The sequence below is a fragment of the Camelus ferus genome, chromosome 14 (genome assembly GCF_009834535.1).
Source record: "Camelus ferus isolate YT-003-E chromosome 14, BCGSAC_Cfer_1.0, whole genome shotgun sequence".
NCBI classification, from domain to species: Eukaryota; Metazoa; Chordata; class Mammalia; order Artiodactyla; family Camelidae; genus Camelus; species Camelus ferus.
The window spans coordinates 22,431,899-22,449,929 of record NC_045709.1 but is presented as its reverse complement, the minus strand read 5'-3'; the positions used below and the strand labels follow the sequence as shown (position 1 = coordinate 22,449,929).

Below are 18,031 nucleotides of genomic sequence, written 5' to 3'. Positions count from 1 at the left end.
CTGAGGAGTCCGCCTTGCGGGCAGCCGAGCCCTGTCAGCTTTCCAGCTGTCTAAACAGTGGTAGAGCGCGTGCTCGGCGTGCACGAGGTCCAGGGTTCAATCCCCAGCACCTCCGTTAAAAAATGGACAAATAAAAATAAATAAACCTAATTATCCCCCCCAAAAGAACCCGGACGTCTCATGTCTTTGCCAAAGGAGGGAACAAGCCAGTCAGCCTCAGGTAGGTTTTGGGGGGAAAAGGTGACGTTTACATCCAGTAATAGAAAGGCTAATGAGTTTGTGATTGTGTGCATTATGGTATGTTTCGCCAAGTCTTTTATCTTGGTTTTTAGCTCTTAGTAAATAAAATTAGCAAGTGAGCCTTGCTCGTACACTAAGGTACAAAAACGTAAAGAGGGTAGAGGGTTCAAACACACCAATGAAAGTATAAATACACTTTTATTTCCCAGTTCACTAATCAAGGCAAAGAGAGTGAGTTTTTTTAATAAGAAAACTTTGGGGCTAAAAATTTCTGAACTGTCCACTTTGAATTTGCAGTTTCTCCTTTCCAGGCTGCCTTTAGTAAGTTTTCAGCAATACCGTGTATCTTTCAGAGGAAAGAAGAGTAAGTTCTGAGTGTATTAAAATCAGATACAGCACTAAATTAACAACTATAGTCAACTGGTTAATTATCACTTCTAAGCTTTGCAATTCAAGGTAGAATCTATTCTTCTCACCAAGATGAGGTTTTTTTAATTGCTGGATAACTACATTTATAAATAACCTGATTGCTTTTTACGTGGAATACTAAATAGATTGTTTGGAGGAGGTGTTATTTTGTAATGAAGCAAATGAGTATAAAAGTTTTTTTACCATTTAAACTGAGGCTTACGATAAATAGTAACTTTTTAATTAGTCATGGAGAGGTAGACAGCCTGGATCAAATGATCAATATTCACAACTAAAGTTTTCTTTATATTAAGACTGAAAAAAAGAGCATTTTCAGCAAAGAGCTTTATTCTGACATTATTTTATAGCTTGTTTTTATGTAGTGAGCATAACTTAAGACTTCTGTCCATATCTGTGTAAATAACAAATTCTGGCTCATGAAGATCTCTGAATTACAAACATGAATCTATATCTTAAAACTCAAGCCTAGAAATACTTTGGGTAAGCAGGTTCCATCTGTGGTTTTATTGCTCCTAATTATTATTTTCTTTGGAAGACATTCACTCCTGCTTCTTCGCAAGGTGTCCGGCTTACTCCCCCATTGTTACGTCTCCACTATCAGAGCGTGCAGTCAGGGCTTGCCGGACACGGTCCAGATAGCATCCCTGGGGCCAGCGGGACGGAGCTCTGCTCACCTGCGGTCTGTGGTCCGTGTTTCCCTGACCTCTTTTTACTTCCTTTCAAGTGTGAGACAGTAAGACGTCTCAGCAGCTCGAGGTCCAGTAAGACTGTTGTTGCTTCTGGAGATTGACACCCTTCCTATCTTCTGCCACTTTTTTTTTGTTGTTGTTGTTAATATTTGGGGAGGGGGATGGTAATTAGGTTTATTTATTTTTATTTGTTAATGAAGGTACCGGGTATTGAATCCAGGACCTCACGCATGCTAAGCACGCACTCCACCGCTGAGCTCTACTCTCCCCCATCTTCTGCCACTTTTTAGACGAGGACTTATTTCCACCTTTGAAGTATGTTCATCCGCAGGAGGTCTCTTAATGTAAAAAATATGGACTCTATCTGCAGTGTCTTTCACTGTGACTCTGTAATACATACCATGACACCAAAATAGATAGTATTGGCTAGCATTTACTGTAACAAGCCAGGTTTTCTGTGATCTTCGTATGTGAGATAATGGAATCCTTCCAGCATGTGTCCTAAATGGGGAGTGTGACTACCTGGGTATGGATGGGGGACCAGAGACACCGAGGTTAGCTGATCTGCCTAGCACCCCTGGGGAAGGTGGTGGAGCCTCTTGGGGTAATGATCTGTCTCTCCTTTCGATGATGCTCTGGTACCCTGAATCATGGGTGATGATGGAGTGGTCCCTCCCTGTGCTGTCCACAGGGGAGCTACCAGGCACTGCAGTCACCCAACACTTGACCTGTGGCAGGTGTCCCCGAGGAACAGGTTGTTTATCTCATTTCATTCAAGTAACCAAACTGAAGTTTCTCCACGTGAGGTTATGGCTGTTGTATTGGACAGTGCAGTTCCAGAAGGAGCGACATCTCTCCGGTAGTGGTGGCTTTGGGACCAACTTCTAAAACAGAGACGTATATCCCAGCACGTGTGCAGGGCAGGAGCGGCTCCCGCATCCCTCTCCTCTATCTGCCCCCCAGCCCCACCCATCTCTGTCCCTGCTGCTCCTGGCTCCCCCCATCTCATCAGCCATTTTGGTCCCCAGGTCCACCCCCACAAAAGCCCCAAGCACTGTCTCTCTCATTCAGGCTCATTTTCGTAACTCAGCTTAAAGTCGTTTTCCTGAATCTTTGGGAAAATAGGGGAAGGATCACTGAGACATTTGGAGTCTGTTTTGAGGCTTTTATCCCCTTGAGCCACATTTTCTCCCTTCCCCACTGCAGGGTTTAGCTTTTAGTTTTGGGAAGTGTATGATAAAGATCATTAATGGGGTGGAGGGGATAGCTCAGTGGTAGAGCGTGTGCTCAGCATGCACGAGGTCCGGGGTTCCATCCCCAGCACCTCCATTAGATAAATATATAGAAAACCTAATCACCTCCCCCTCAAACATTTTCTGAAAATTTAAAGATCATGAATAATGCCTTTTCTTATTTCCAAGGCAAAAAAATACCCAGTTTGGTTTCCGTGACACATGGAGCTTTCTGCGAGCAGCATGTGCCGTGGCTGTGGGTGGGCATGGGGGCGCTGTCCTGGGGGCTCCTGAGAGCCAGCAGCATCGGGGCCTGTGGGCGGGGGATTTGTGTTTTCTCGAACGGCCACGTTAGGCTTCAGTTCGCAGCGGCTGGCCAGCGTTTGCCCAGCCCTGGCCCCTCCTCCACACCGAGCCTGAAGCCAACAATGTGCTTTCAACACGGTCGCCTCCCAGCAGTAAATCAGGAAACTAGTTTTCGCATGAGCCTCTGGAAACAGACTTCAAGTCTCTGGCACGGTTTTCAAAGTAAGCTTTTCTAACCAATTATTGGGATGACTTTGGTTCATGTGAAAAAATTAATTCTTGTGAACAGCAGCATCTTTCCCTCCACGCGGGTGCACGTGGGCTTCACCTTCTTAAAGACATTACCTTTCAGAAAACTGCTTTCACCCTTAGAAGTAAAGTCACCCACACAAAACTAATGTAATTTTCAGGCATAAAAAGATTCATTTCTGCCACTTAATTACAGCGTTGCTCACTTTATTTACGTTTAATTATACCTAATCGAGCCCAGTGGTATTTGGCAGATATTAACAAGCCCTAGCTTGTAATTTTTGTCTAGAAAACTCAACTACGGGTTTGCATAAACCGAACGTTGGGGGGAGTATGTCTTTGGTGGTATTTTATGAAAGGAAATTAAAAAGCTGATTTCTAAACACCAGCCACCTGAATATAATTTGTCATTTTCATTTGTGTGCCCTAGATTTTCTCCATAAATAACTTCTTCTCTGTACAGTTTGAGTTTTTAAAGTTCAAAGAACCGAAGTGACTACTTATTGGTTGAACAAATAAACAGTGCTTTAGACGTGAGGCCCCTGAAGGTACCTCCCGGACAATCGACGGTCTGTGAGGCTCTCCCCGCGGTCGGTCAGGGACGGCCCTCCGGCCGGGAGGTGGGAGCGGCTGATGTTTTTGTTAAGGGCCGGATCTGCAGAGGGAGAAAGGGAGAAGAGGGCTTGAGGACTGTTTACTTTGAGTCATTTTGCTACTGGAAAGCCACCAAATGTGGCTTAAAAGTATTGGGCAGAGTGACAGAGCTACTGCTGCCTGCAGCGTGGGCAGCAGCAGCCCGGCCGGGCCCAGCCCAGGACCAAGATAAGGGAAGCTCGCCGCCCCCTGCCCCCCCCCCAGCCCAGGGGGCGCTTGGCCTTGCCCGCCGGGAGGTGCTGCTCCAGCCTTCACGGGCCCTGGCTCCCTGGGATAAAGCCATGACACTAGCAGTGGTGATGGCCACCATCGCCTTTGGGACGCCCTGCTCAGTCTGTGTGCGTCCGTCTAGCTACTCAGTGAGCATTTGTCTGCTACTCACTGGCTGTTAAAAAGCAGTGACCGGTGTTGCAGGCGGCAGGGCAGGCGTTACTCAGAAGCTCTGCAGTAGGCGTGGGGGCCGCGGCGGAGGGGCTTCGCGGTGCGGGGGAGAGACTGGGTCCCCTCCGAATACAGCCGGGACAGGTGGGGAGTCACAGGCACGGGGTGGGGCCGGGGCAGCAGGTGGGAGGGTGAAGTTACCAGGAGCAGGCGCTGGAGTAGGGGGGTTTCTGACCAAAGCCGACCACACAGGGCTCCTGCTGAAAACAGACCAGGGTGGTCAGGTATCCCCTAGGGGGAGGGTAGGGGGTGAGGATCTGGGCTGGGCAGTTCTGGTGACACTGACTGTGGGGTTCTTGCTGGAACTCGATTTTACAAGGGAAAACGCACAGGTAGACCAGGACAAGGTCCGGAAGCCCGACTCGGGCACAGCCAGCAAAGCCTGCCTGTCGGTCCCAGGCGCGGGGGCTTCAGGGAGGAGTCGTGGGGGGAGGTGTCGTCAAGGAGGAGTCACCACCTGTACGATTCGGGGAAGTGAGTGGGAACCTTGCAGCAATACTCTTTTGAAAATTGCATTCTTTTTTTAATCCACGTGTATATTTTCCCACCTCAAAGTTCATTCATAAAAAGGCCTTCTTGGGGATTCGGGGAAGTCCTAGGAACCCCTGTAAGCTACCAGGTCATGATTTCAAAAACAAAGACTACAGTTTCGTTTTAAAGCCTAAACTCACATCTACCATTGATGTTAATGACAGGCCGTGTCCATAAAAATAAAACATGCGTCTACTTCAGAAGCCCAGGCCAGTGACCGACTCTCTCTGCCCTCCCCTCAGCCTCCCACATGAGCGCGCGCGCGCACACACACACACACACACACACACACACACACACAGTCCTTCTAACGAAATGGTGAGAGGCGGGACTCGGTACAGCCTGGGAAGTGTCAGAGAGCCAGAGCAGGACCGAGGTTAAAGCAGTAAAAGTCCCCTGTTCTGTTCAAGAACTTCTGCACCAGAGAAGGAGGGCACTCAGGACAGAGCTGGGCTCAGTTCCAAATCCAGCATGGACACGTGGGGACTACAGCCCAGGGGTGGGGTAACTACGAGACATCGAGGAAGGGGTTCTGGCTGGAGAGATGGAAGAGGATTCTTGCTGAAGGTGGCCCGGGACCAGACATCCCCTGGGGGTGGCGGGGTGAGGAGGGTTGATCAGATATGGAGAAGAAGCAGACACTGAGGATGGGGGATTCTGGCTACAACTGGACAGGATCCCTGGACACCTGGGCTCTTGAAGACAAGGCCTGAGAACAGGGCGTAATTGAGAGAGAGGCTCAGAGAAGCCTGTAGTTTGGTCAAAGAGGGGCTGTCAAAGGCGCAGACGAAGCGTGGCCAGCCTGGCCAGCCTGCCCCGTTCCCCTCAGTACTCTCCAGAGACCCAGCCACACCTTTCCTTCTATTCCCAAGGGTAGTCAGCTAGCCTGCCGCCAAAAATAATGTGCCTAAGGAAATCGCCCCCTTTTACTCTAAAGTAATGAGAGGAGAGACAAAAGATAGATTATTTTCGTAGATGCAGTTAGATCCCGGGACCCTCGCCAGCGCAGTTCTCCGGACGTGAAGGTTACCCTCCCGGCCTCAGCACGTGGGGTGCAGGGATGAGGGTCGTGCTGCGGTGGCATCCCTGCATGGGAAATGCGTCCCCTGGGTTGACGCCAGCCAGCCCGCCCTCCCCTGAAGCGCTGATGGGGAGAACGAAAAACTAGATGCAGAACAGTTGTTCACACACATGCACACGCACACACACATACATACACGTGCACGTACACACACGAGGAGGATATTTCTGGGAGGGTTCCCCAAACCTGGCAATAGTGTTTACCTGTGTGTTGGGGGGATGGGAATTTAGAGGCAAGGATAGGAAGAGGGGGTTACCGTGGGGCCAGGGTTGTGGAGTCTGTCCCTCTGTCTCTATCTCTGTCTCTGTCTCTCTCTGTCATTTTGTCTCCTTCCTGTTTCTCCTGATAGTTGTTTGTTGAACTTGTGGGGAAGATTTCAAGGCATCTTAAGCACCTCATTTTACTGAATGAAATAAAAACATCAAAGTAGACATTTATGTTGGGGGTAATTTGATATTTATATGCTGTTTACTTATTAGCCTGGATTTCAAGTAATTACGGCATCTCTACATTTATGATGCTTTAGAAACACGGCGAATGAGCTCTAAGAGTGGCTGGTGCTGTGGCGCTATGTAGTCATTTCATTGCTTGCAAATAATTTCTCTGAATTACTAGTTAATTCAAGATGTCTAGGTAATTTAACATGGAGAGTGGTCACTTCATACATTTCTGAGACTATCACGAACTGCAGGCTATGATAGTATCCTTAAAAGTTTAAAAATAATCGCAGGCTGTGTTTCTAATCATACCTCTTTTAAATGGCAAACACTTCAGAGAAAATACATTTCAAGTAAAACTCCCCCAGATGGTCAGTCTCCATACGAGCATGTCCTGCGGTGTGTGCTCTGCAAATCTGGGTGCTGTTGTGCGACAGTCACAGAGACAGTCTTATTTCAACCCCTCACCTAAACCTACCTGCCCCCCACAATTACTGTTGCTGCCCCAAAACATACGAACTCCAGGCGGAAGAGCAAGTCAGTATCCAGTTAGCGAAGGTGAGCTGTGATGCGCCTGGAGCCTGGCTTTGCTTGCTTTCTATACGCGATTTGGTCCAGTGTGGAATGAACCAAAAGAAAAAAAAATGGTTCATGAAATCCCCATGCTGCAAAATCTAATGATGTGTAAATGACACCCAATGATGTATGACAAAAACTCATGGGTCAAAATGGTCCCCGTGTACACACAAACTCTAGAATACAGTCAGGAGTCAAAATAGAGAGGAAGTGAGTGATTGGAGCAACCCCCCCCCCCATGATGCTCAGCAGGAGGGAGGAAGCCCCCCGCCCCCATCGCTCCATCGCTCAGCAGGGGCGTTACAAACACAAAACTGCCCTCAGATGCAGGGCTGCTGAGTTCTTTATGTTAAACATAAAGGCAGGATTCCACCAAGAAAGGTTAAATTATAGTTTATGTACCCATTTCCAAGAGCAGGTGGTCACGATTCATTTTAGGAAGATTCTAATTCAGTAAAAATGTTTTAGATAGAAAGTGATGTTTGAAGTAACCTGGAAAAAATCGGGGTCTGAGATCCCTTTCTTGCCCAGTGTGGCTTTATTTTATTTGACTCAGGAAAGTTGGTCTGTTGGGCTGTAGAGTCCAAAATACTCATAGTCATTCGTATCGTGTGTTTGATGGTTGCCTGTGCTTGATTTAGAGTTTAGAGGCTTTATATATTTTCCTCTTTATGCCTCTAAATAACCCTGTAGGGCCGCTGTTATCCCTTCTCACAGATGAAGAGTCTGAGGGTCAGAGAGGCCCCAAAATAGCTTAGCTGGCAAGTGGCAGAGTTGGCCCTCAAACACTGTGTCTTTGGCTCCCATGTAGGAAAATACACACTTTCCCCCCATATCAGCCTGGCTTGAAAAGCAAAACTCCAGACGTTTGCCACCAGTTTGTAGACCTTTCTCTTCTCCTGTCTCTTTGCCTTTGTTTTCCTGTCTTCCTCCCCCTCCCTTTACCCTTCCCTCTGTGTTGTGGGTTAACCTGTGGGTGAGATGCTTACAGTCCAGGCCGCCTGGATCAAAGCATGGTTTTGAAATTGCTGCCGCGTGAACCTTTGACGTGGAGACGCTGAGCCTGTGAGCCGGGAGGTCCCCACCCCCGCGGTCACGCGCACGCGCTTTGATCCCGGGACACTGGGAAGGACACTCCCTTTGGTGCCTAAAGAAAGCCTTTGGATGCCCACGCGGCGCTCTCAGCTGCGAACGCACTCGTCCCAGCACAGAGGCACACTGCACAACCCCCAGAAGAGCAGTGACTCCCTGCCCTCTGCGACTAAGTCTCGTCTCAAGAAATTGTCCCTGAATGTGTGTCTTTGGTGTTTTCCTGATTAGTCAAAAAGCTTTTTCGAGCAAGTCAAAGCATTACAGAATTATAAAAACTGAAAACGCCTCATCATTCCACTGCCCGCCTCCCCGCAAAAGATAATCCCTGTTAACAATTCAAAAGAAATTCTAAGTTGTGAGTTTGTACTTCAGCTTTTCTCCCCTGCTCTTTGCTGTGCCCCTTCAAGATGCACATCTGAAAGACAGGCGGAGAGATGGCAGGTGGGCGGGGCAGGGTCGGCTTCCCCGCCATGAGCCAGCCACCAGTAGAAGGTCTGGATTCAGGCGCTGTGACTCATCCTTGCTGGCCCGCTGGTGTCTGGAGTACGGGGGCTGCTGTCTGTTGTGTTGGTTTGGATTTAGTTTCTAGCCCATAAGTACTGTTCAGGTGACTTTGTGTATACATATGGATGAAGAAGTTAAATATGTACACTTTATAGAGAAGCGGGAATTTTGAACTGGTGGGTCTGCCCTCTGGCGCCTGTGGGTCACAGAGGAGGAAGCCGGCTGCGGGTGGGAGCCCTCCGGCCACCGCCCACGTCTGGCTGTCCATGCTCTGGTCCCGCACGCGCTCCGTGCTGCTCCGCCTGCAGCCCTTGAGCTGCTGTCTGCTTTTTCTTGACGGCCCGGGCTCTGTAGAAGCCATCACGCAGTAAAGATAAGCGTGTCACCGTCTGACGCGCCGTCTCTCAGACATCCTTCTGTGCGTGTGTCAGGTAAAGTGCCCGAGAGACCCACAGTGTAGCAGCGTGACATCTGACCCTGGAAGCAAACCGTTCAGGTTCAAATCCAGGTCCTCGGTAGCAGTGCCGCTCTGGACAAGGTGCCTGCCTTCTGTGAAGCTCCGTGCTCCCAGCATGAGATGGGAGGGATGGGCGTGTGAATTAGTGAGGTCGCGGTGTAGAATAAGCACCTGATGAGTGTTAGTACCGAGTATTAATGTTTTTGTAAGAAACGGGGGGGTGGGTAGAGCTCAGAGGCAGCGTGTGCTTGGCACGCGCCAGGTCCTGGGTTCCATCCCCAGTGCCTCCATTAAAAAAAAGAAGAAAAAGGAACATATTTTTAATTCTGTATGATAACTTATTTTTTAAACGATCATGAACACTTTTTTATATCATTCTGTTTGTGGCTGCACTATAACTACATTACATGATGTGCTATGATTTATTTTGTGCCAGAACTGGTGGAAATGATCACATGTGGGTCAGAAAGTCACGCGTGTTGCCCGCCCTTGGAGAGCAGTGCTGTGCTCTGATGCCCAAATCCAGAGAATCTTGAGACCTTTAGTTTTACCCAGACAGGAGTTCGGTGCCCTCGTAAGCACTGTGGAAGCCTCTTCCTACTCTCAGACAAGAGTAAACCGCTGAGCGGGTGTCGTATGTATATGTGATCTGTCCACGGGGCACATTTCTAGGCTTGTAGGCTTGTGACGTTTCGAAGTGGCCGTCCGTGGGTTCAAATACTTTTCAGATTCTTATTTTCTGCCTTGATAAGTGAGTCAGCGAGTGCGTCCCTGACTTCTGTTTCTGAACATTCACACGACCGACTGAGTTATAGGAGGAAGCGCAGTAACTGTGCCTGAATCTGGCCACGATCCTGGGGTTGCGGGGGGGGGGGGGCTTTCTTACTCAAATGCTGCTTGAGTCAAGCTGGTGACTAAGGATCCTTCTGGCCGAAAGAGAGATTATTAGCAGCGGGAGACACCTTTGAACTTGCTCAAAGAGCTGCCTCTGTGTGACTGTTAGCCCAGGTCTTCGCTGTACCTCCTGGTCCCCCGCCCGTGCTCCCAGTGTCTGAACAGCTTTCTCTGGCCCATCCATCCCCGCAGGAGTGTGGCTTCGGCTTCGGGGAGGACGCTCGGTGCGCGAGCTGCCGGCCGCTCCGGTTCAAGGAGGACTGGGGCTTTCAGCAGTGCAAGCCGTGTCTGGACTGCGCGCTGCTGAGCCGCCTCCAGAAGGCCAACTGCTCCGCCACAGCGGACGCCGTCTGCGGGGACTGCCTGCCCGGGTACGTGGCCCGCTCCTTCTGCGTGACTGTTTCATGATTCTGAACAGGCATCTCTCTGGTTCCCTCCCCTGAATACGACTGATCTGAACCTGGACACACTGGCCAAGGGCTCCTGGCTTTTCTGTTCTCCGCACATCCTGTGCGCCGTGCGCCGAGACGGCATGCTGAGGGTGAAATGGGTGAGCACGCCGACCCAGGCTGGGTGTCACCAGGCTCTGCAGAGGCCCTGCAGATCAGTAAGAAATGTGGGCCAAGGGACAAAAGAATAAACAGTCAGTTCACAAAGGAGGAGGCACAGGTGGTCTGTGGTCACCCGAAGATGGCCTGTCCTCAGTGGTAATCCGGTAAACACACACATGGCCACCCGGTCACTCAGCATGTGCTGGTGGAGCGGCAGGAGGGCATGGCTTTAGGGAAGGCGACAAGGATCCCCACCCACGTGCAGCTTCTGACTTGGTGAAATTTGAAGAAGACGCTCATGGTTAGTGATGAGAAGTAAGTTGTGCAGGAAGGTAGAAGGGAGGATTGCTCTGGGGAAAGAGCGTCCACAGCAGCTGGGGGAGGGGGAGCCCCCAGGGACGCAGGGGAGGCAGTTGCAGGATTAAAGTGGGTCATCAGGGTGGGCGATACTGAAATGGTGAGATCTCAGTGGACGCAGGCCCTGAGGGGGCACGACCTGGGCATTTCCGAAGCTCCAGCGAGGCCCAGGCAGCTCAGGAGACGGAGAGCAGGGGCAGAGGCGGGGGTGGGGGTGACAGTGGACACCCTAACTGTCCACAGGGAAAGTGGACCCAGGCCGTGGACAGAAAGGGGACCCCTCCTGGGCCAGGTGGAGAGACCAAGCTCAGGAGGAGGAATTTTAAAGTTTTAAGTGCTTCTAGGCGACCCCCGGGCAGACTTCCCAGATAAAACAGGCGAGCATTTTACGTGAATTATTTTCTGCAGTGTTCACCGTGTTATTTTTCTTTATTAAGATTTGGTGTGTGTGTGTTGGGGGACAGAGGTAGTTAAGTTTATTTGTTTATTTACTGGAGGGATTGGAGATGCTAGTCACGTCCAGGACCTCGTGCATACGAGGCACGTGCTCCACCCCTGAGCTACACCCTTCCACCATGTTCACCGTGTTTAGAAAATGAAGAAAGTCAGCCTGCTCATTGTTGAAGGTTATTCAGGCAAGATTACACAGCCAGTCTGCAGTGCAGCTTGGAGCCACGACCAGGACACTGCCACCAGAATCCAGGCTTGACGTCACTGCAGACAGAGAGCCTCACTGTCCTCGGCCAGCACATGCCCACAGGGTCAGGGCTTTGACCATATGGCCCGGTGCTAGTTCTGTGACTTTATTGAGGCCAGAGGGCAGGTAACACTCTGGGCCTGAAGGGCAGAAACAGGGCAGGGAAGAACCTAGAGATTCAAGCCTTTCCCTATGCACAGACTTAGCACCTGCACAGATGCAAAAAGTAGTGGTCTTACACCAACAGCACAGGCAACCAAAGAAAAAATAGCTCTACTGGATGTCATCAAAATTAAAGTCTTTTGTGCTTCAAAGGATACTATCAAGAAAGTGAAAAGACAACCCCCAGAATTAGAGGAACTATTCGTAAATCATGTGTGTGAAAAGGGACTGTCTTATCTACAATATATAAAGAGCTCTGACAACTCAATAACAAAAGGACAGATAACCCAATTAAAATATGGGTTTGAATGGACATTTCTCCAAAGAAAATACACAAATGGCCAGTAAGCACAGAAAAAGATGCTCAAAGTCACTAGAAATCAGGGAAATGCAAAAACAAAAACAAAAACAAAAACAAAAAAACCACATACCTCAAACCCACCAGGATGGCTATAACCAGAAGGCAGACAATAGCAGGTGTCAGTGAGGGTGTGGAGAAATCGGAACCTCGTGCACTGTCGGTGGGAATGTGAACTGGTGCAGCCACTCTGGAAAACACTATGGAGGCTCCTCAAGCTACATGTAGAGTTACATCCTTAGGTGTTTGCTGTGTGCTTGGAGCTCTCTAAGGATGTGTCTGAGACGCTGTTTCATTTAGGCCTTTGAGAATCTTGGTTTTACCAACAGGACCAGTGATGGAGACTGCCGGTGATTTATGACATAGATGTGTTTGCTGCAGCTGCGAGCTCTGATGAAAAAGCTAACAAGGGCTACTTTCCTTCTCTTCTAGGTTTTATAGGAAGACAATGCTCGTCGGTTTTCAGGACGTGGAGTGTGTGCCTTGCGGGGACCCCCCGCCCCCTTACGAGCCGCACTGTGAGTGACACTGGGCCGGCAGCACGGGGGCTCTGGGCCTCTGTTGAAAACCTTCCTTCAGTTGCGAAAGGAACAGAGCCTCCCTCTGCTGAGGGGCTGACAGCGAGCACTCTTTTGTCGGCCGCCCAGCAGGACATAAAGCCCCTTTGTTGTGTGTCGCAGTCAGCAAACTGTGTCCATTGATTGAATCTCGGGGTGAAATACAGACATTTTGCTGCTGCCGTGTTCCATTCAAACCTCTATTTTTCATTCTCGATTATAACTCAGGCCACTCCAATTAACTAGGGGGTCCAGAGCCTAATGCATAACGTCTTTGTGCACACATCCGTGTGTTCCCGTCTGTGGTCCCCAGACGCTGACGTGGGGTGGCGCCTCTGCATCTCCAGGGACGTCCCTCTCGGGAACCACCTGCCTAATTAGTGCGTCATTCAGTGGGACCCCAGTTCATTTCGTCCGCTCCTTCGTTTTTCTCATTTAACAAATACATAATGAGAAAACCCATCACATGTTGGTAAAGAGAAAATTGTGCCTTTTCCTCTTTGTATGAACATTAGTTGAATGTTCTGACCATACTTTTTCCTTAGATAGAAGAGGTATTTGTTACAAATTATCAGCCTGCCTTGATTTTGAACAGGAAACGGCGGCTTCTCTGGCTTCTTCATTCTGAGCCCAGATCTGGCCGCTGGAAACCCAGGAGCGGGGGGCCAGGAGAGGAGCCAGGTGTGCTCGGGCTTGTCTGCTGAGCAGGGCTCTCCTGAGCTGTGGGGACAGCGCAGTCCAGGAGGGAGGCCGGGGAGGGCGCGCGCTCTGCATACGTAACTCTCGCCTTCCGGGGGAGCGTGAGTGACGCAGATGTTCACCTGGGGGTTGCTTTGATAGCATTTCCGTGCATGGAATCTCTCCTCTTGCTTCTCTGGGGGACAGAAGCCCCTCTAAATTAACTGAAAGTTATCTCGTTACTTGACAAGGTCACATGGTACGTTGGTTTCCAAGAGTGTCATGGAATTTTGCAGCCCACATAATTATGCCCTTTACCAAAATGCATCACTTTCTGCGTCTGAAGTGATGGAAAGGCAGAAAGAATGGAAGACTCTAACTTTTATAGAAGTGTACCTTGACCTGAGTCTTTATAATAGGTCAATGTTTGCCAAACAATTCATTGCCATATTGAATGCCTGCTGTGTACTGGTCACAATTTGCATTAATTTTCTCAGTGTCCCAGCATCAGTCACATTCGTCAGTGAGGACGGCACTTCCAGGGGGCTGGTAACTTTCCGTTGTTGGCTGGTACTTGGCAGAGACAGTACTCAACCCCAGGTCTGTCTGGCTCCAGATACCGTGTCCTTCCCATCACTCCCTACTGTCTTCTGAGAAGAACCCAGCTGTCCAGTCTGTCCTCTGTTGGCTGACGTGATCCACTCCATGTTGAATTCTTCTTGTATTGCTAGCTTTAATGTTCATCATTTAACAAAAACTAAAACTCTGACATAGAGGAGATACTGAAAGCCTCTCTTTGCAATACAGCCCATCAAAGGACACGTCTTCTTGCCAATTAAAACATGGCGGCAACCCGGCCTTGCCCGTGGGTCAGCTCAGCCATCATTTTATCCAGAAAGCAAAGAATATGCTCTTCATCCCAAACCACCATAAAAAGATTTAGTAAAGAGATCAGTATTGCCCAGTGTAGAGTTGGAAAGTACTGGGTTTTTTTTTTCCTTTAATTTATTGGGTTTAAATTTAATGTAATCTAGTCATAAGTCTGAGGCATTGGAATTTTTGCCTTTGGGGATCTGGCTAAGTTTGGGCATCATAAATTAGCCTTTAAGCATAGATTTCACATTTAACTTTTAATGTCTTGTAAAGCCCTGAGTAAGTTACAATTTGAAAAGAAAACAGGCAAGTGTAATTTATATGTATAGATGTATTTCTCCTTATAGGAAACTTTTTAGAAAGCAAAGGAAAAAAATTATTTTTCAGAGTCAGAAATGCAGCATGCACAGCTAATAGCCTTTTGAACTATGAAACCACAGTCTGGTGGTCTTCAGTGAGCCTTAATCCTTATCTCTCTAAAGGAAGGTTTGCTGCCTTTGGCACAGTTCTTGGGAATAATTCCAGAACGCAACTAATCTCCTCAAAAGAGATCTTGAAGTCTTTGGGGGAAATTATGTAAGGCGCCTTATGTTTTCATTTCTTCTGCTTTGAGCTTTTCCACTCATCCGCGGAGAAATGCTTCTGCAGTGATTCCCCGGAGGAGTTCCTGTGTTGTTTGGCCACTAGGCTTGAAGATGGTGGTGCCACACAGGCTACCTGGAGTGCTGGGGCTTGTTTCAGGGACACACCTCGTAGTGAGAGGCTGGACCCCAGGCGGCCCTGGAGTCTGGGGGCTGTGGCCCCCGCAGCTGGAGGCTCCCACAGCTGCTTTCTCAGCCTGCAGGACCGGCTTACGTCCCCTGGTTTCCCCCCACACTCTGTGGGCTGCTGTTCAGGCTCCTGAAGGGGAGAATCTGATTGGTCCAGGGAAATAGCATCGTCTTGGGAGGCACACTTCCCTGCTGAGCAAATGTCTGGTGCCCACTGGGCGTGCGGCACACTGAGGGGCACAGGGCGACCCAGTCCTGTCCTTCACCGAGCACGCAGCGTGGTGGGGAGCTGTCAGGTCCCTCCTCTGAACCGCTGTTCAGACACCACACGCCTGGCGCACGTTGTGACTGATCCGTCCTCGCCGGGGGGATCCATAGCTCTAGGAACTGGTGATGGATGATGACACAGGAGCCAGAGGGAGGCTCTCCCACCCGGGACTTCTGAGCAGGATGGAGAGGACCCGCCAGGGGAGGGGGAGCCTGGGAAGGAGGCAGCGGGGAGCTGAGCATCCTGCAGCCCCGGGCGGCTGTGCGGGTCCAGTCTGCTGAGCCTGGAAGCACCCTGGGATGGAGCCCCGCGAGGTCTCTGAGGACGGTTTTAGTGAGTAATGGCCCTGGGAGTTAGACGACTGCGAAATGGGCAGGGAGAGCGAGAGGAGGAGTGGAGGTGCTCTCAGAGGACTCTGTCCAGACGGAGATGGCGCGGGGCATGTGCGGGCGGGACACATTCTGTTTGGCTTTGGTTTTAGATGAGAGAACATCTGCTCACGTGCAGGCTGGAGGGAAGGAGCGAGCTGAGGGGCTGACCGTCTCACACGAGAGAACAGAAGGGCGGCAGGCGAGGCTGGGCCCGCACGGGTGCTGGAGGGCCTCGTTGCAGAGAGGACGGGGGCCGTTAGAGAAGAGCGGGCCCCGAGGCCCCACCGGGCTGTGGCTGCAGGGGGGCCTTACTCGCTTCTCCCCTGGCACCGTGGGGGCATCCGCCGCGGGGGCGGCTCAGGCCGCCTCTGAAGCTGCCCCGAGACACACGTGAGCTGTACCCGAAATGTGCAGCCTAGAGCAGACGCAGACGAGTCTTTAAAAGGGCGACTGTCTGCGTTACCAACACCAGGGTAATTGTAATGAACGTAGTACGCTGTCTCGTATTTAGATAATGCCTGAAACAAACCAGAGGTTTGCTTCCTGAGATTCCAGGCAAACAGAAAACGCAAGATTGAAAACGTCCTACACTTCTGTCCGCTCTCCAGAGGGCCACCCAGGTCCATCCTTGTCTTGGCTGGGGTAACTGGCAGGTGACTGAACTCCTGGGGGGCTAGGTGTCACCTCTGTAGACTGGGGCGGCCCCCACCGGCTTCAGGCTGTTGTACGTACGAAACAGTCAGGGGTCTGTAGTGTTCTCTGCAGCATCCGGCGTGGGCAGGGTCTCCAAGCTCTCAGCCCCCTCCCTCGTTCCTCCTACCGTGCAGGGCACCCTGGATGCTCAGGTCTCATCTCCCGGTTTGGGAGGAGTTGCTGTCTTGAAAAGTTCCAAGTGGCTGCCCAGGGGCGTGGTGTTCAGCAGAGGCAGTGGTCCAAAGATCAGCAGCGAGTGTGGGTACCTGCCCCCCTCGACAGGAAAGGGCACAGCGTAACGGGTGGGGAGACGTCAGCTGTCAGATACTAGGTCCGCTCTCTGCTGCTAGGTTTGTAGTAAAGAACACCTGAATATGAATCCCTCTCTTTGTCAGGCACACCTGTATTCCTTGTAAGGTGATTTTAAAAACTGGAAGGACGTTTCTCTCCTCCATGACTATTTATTATTGGCCCAGTCTTTAGAAGTCCTCAGAACCCTGGCATCTCTCAGACCAGAGGAGTGAGGGGGGACACCACATGGGACCTGCTGCTGGAAGTCTGGGTTCACGTCCAGGCTCGGCCTTGTATGGATGGTATCCCTTCAGGCACCTCACCACTTCGAACCTCTGCTTGTTCCTTGGAAAATGGGGACAGTCATGCCCACGTTGGCGGGTTTAGGTAGAACTGAATGGAGATGTGTTAGGAAACATGCCTGCCTTTTTCCAAATGATGGCCGCACCTGCCTGCGTCCCCTGGGGCCCCGCTGTTTGCGGGGCTGGGAGCTGGCCCACCCGGGAGGAGCTCGGGTGCAGTAGGCTTGGATGTTGACTTGCTGGGCGTCCTCCTGCACTGGTGGGTGAGCAGTGAAGGTTACTTGGAAAGGGGTTGCAGTAGATGTTTTGGTGACTCGAGTGGCCAGAACACCAGGCTGCAAAGACCCTGCTCAGGCTGGCCACCTTCCTCTGTCCCAGCACCCAAGGGCTCTCGCCCGCTGCCCACCCAGCACGAGCCTTAAGCTCGCCTCCCCCACAATAGTGATGGACGTGTGAACAGAATTGATTAGTGCACCCACAGCACTGAGTCGGGAGGATGACTGGTTGACGTCTGTAAACTGCAGATAAATAAAAAGGCACCCTTTACGTAGAAATTCCTGCTTCAGGCTTTGCCCCTCATGGTAACGTCACCTCCCAGCAAGGTGCATTCTTCTGGAGCATGAGGAAAAATAGAGAAAAATATATGAGAAATTTTAGAAGAGGTCTATCCTGCCCTGGGCTTGATAAGAGATGCAGATTTTGTGTGATTTCTTTCAGCAATGTTGACTTAATTTGGAACAAATGCTGTGTTTGGAACAGATGGTTTTGAAAAAATTCAAAGCGGTTTTATTGTAGGGTGTTTAACCTAGATGTTTGCTTTGTTCTTGGGGGCTTGGTAAAACAAGCCAGGTGATTCCGAAGAGATAAGAGATCAGATAAGTCGCCCCAAGGGGGAGAAGGAAAGGCAGGAGCTGTGCTGACCTGCAGCGCATTCAGGAATTTACACGGCTTAATGCGCTCAGAAAACCGCAGGTCTCTGCGCCAGTAAGTAATGCATTGAGCTATTAAAGATTGATTGTTTTCCAAAGGAAACGCAGGCCATCTTGTGAATAATGAATAACAGTCATTTCAAAATAAACGTTTAAAAGAATTGTTTGCTCACTGAAGATGATATTTTTAATTTAGTAGAAAAAAGGAGGGGAGAGCTTTGTAAACAAAACCTTTCCAGCACGAGAGCTTACAGAGCAAAACTACAGCATTCTCAAGGTTTCCTTTTTAGTCTTTTTTTCTATCTGTGCTACTGGGTTTTTTAAAATGGGTATATTATGCCGTACATGTGATTTGGTGTCCT

At 50.1% G+C, this 18,031-nt stretch overlaps 1 protein-coding gene across 6 annotated transcripts in view; it reads left to right on the top strand.

The window, feature by feature from the left end:
* TNFRSF19 (TNF receptor superfamily member 19) overlaps positions 1 to 18,031 on the top strand; it is a 68,505-nt gene that overhangs the window by 24,270 nt on the left and 26,204 nt on the right. For all 6 annotated transcript variants that reach the window (XM_014552205.2, XM_032496445.1, XM_014552209.2 and 3 more), the window contains 2 exons: positions 10,005 to 10,183; positions 12,370 to 12,455. In XM_014552205.2, the coding sequence (XP_014407691.2) occupies positions 10,005 to 10,183; positions 12,370 to 12,455 (265 nt within the window). The remainder of the gene's footprint in view (positions 1 to 10,004; positions 10,184 to 12,369; positions 12,456 to 18,031) is intronic.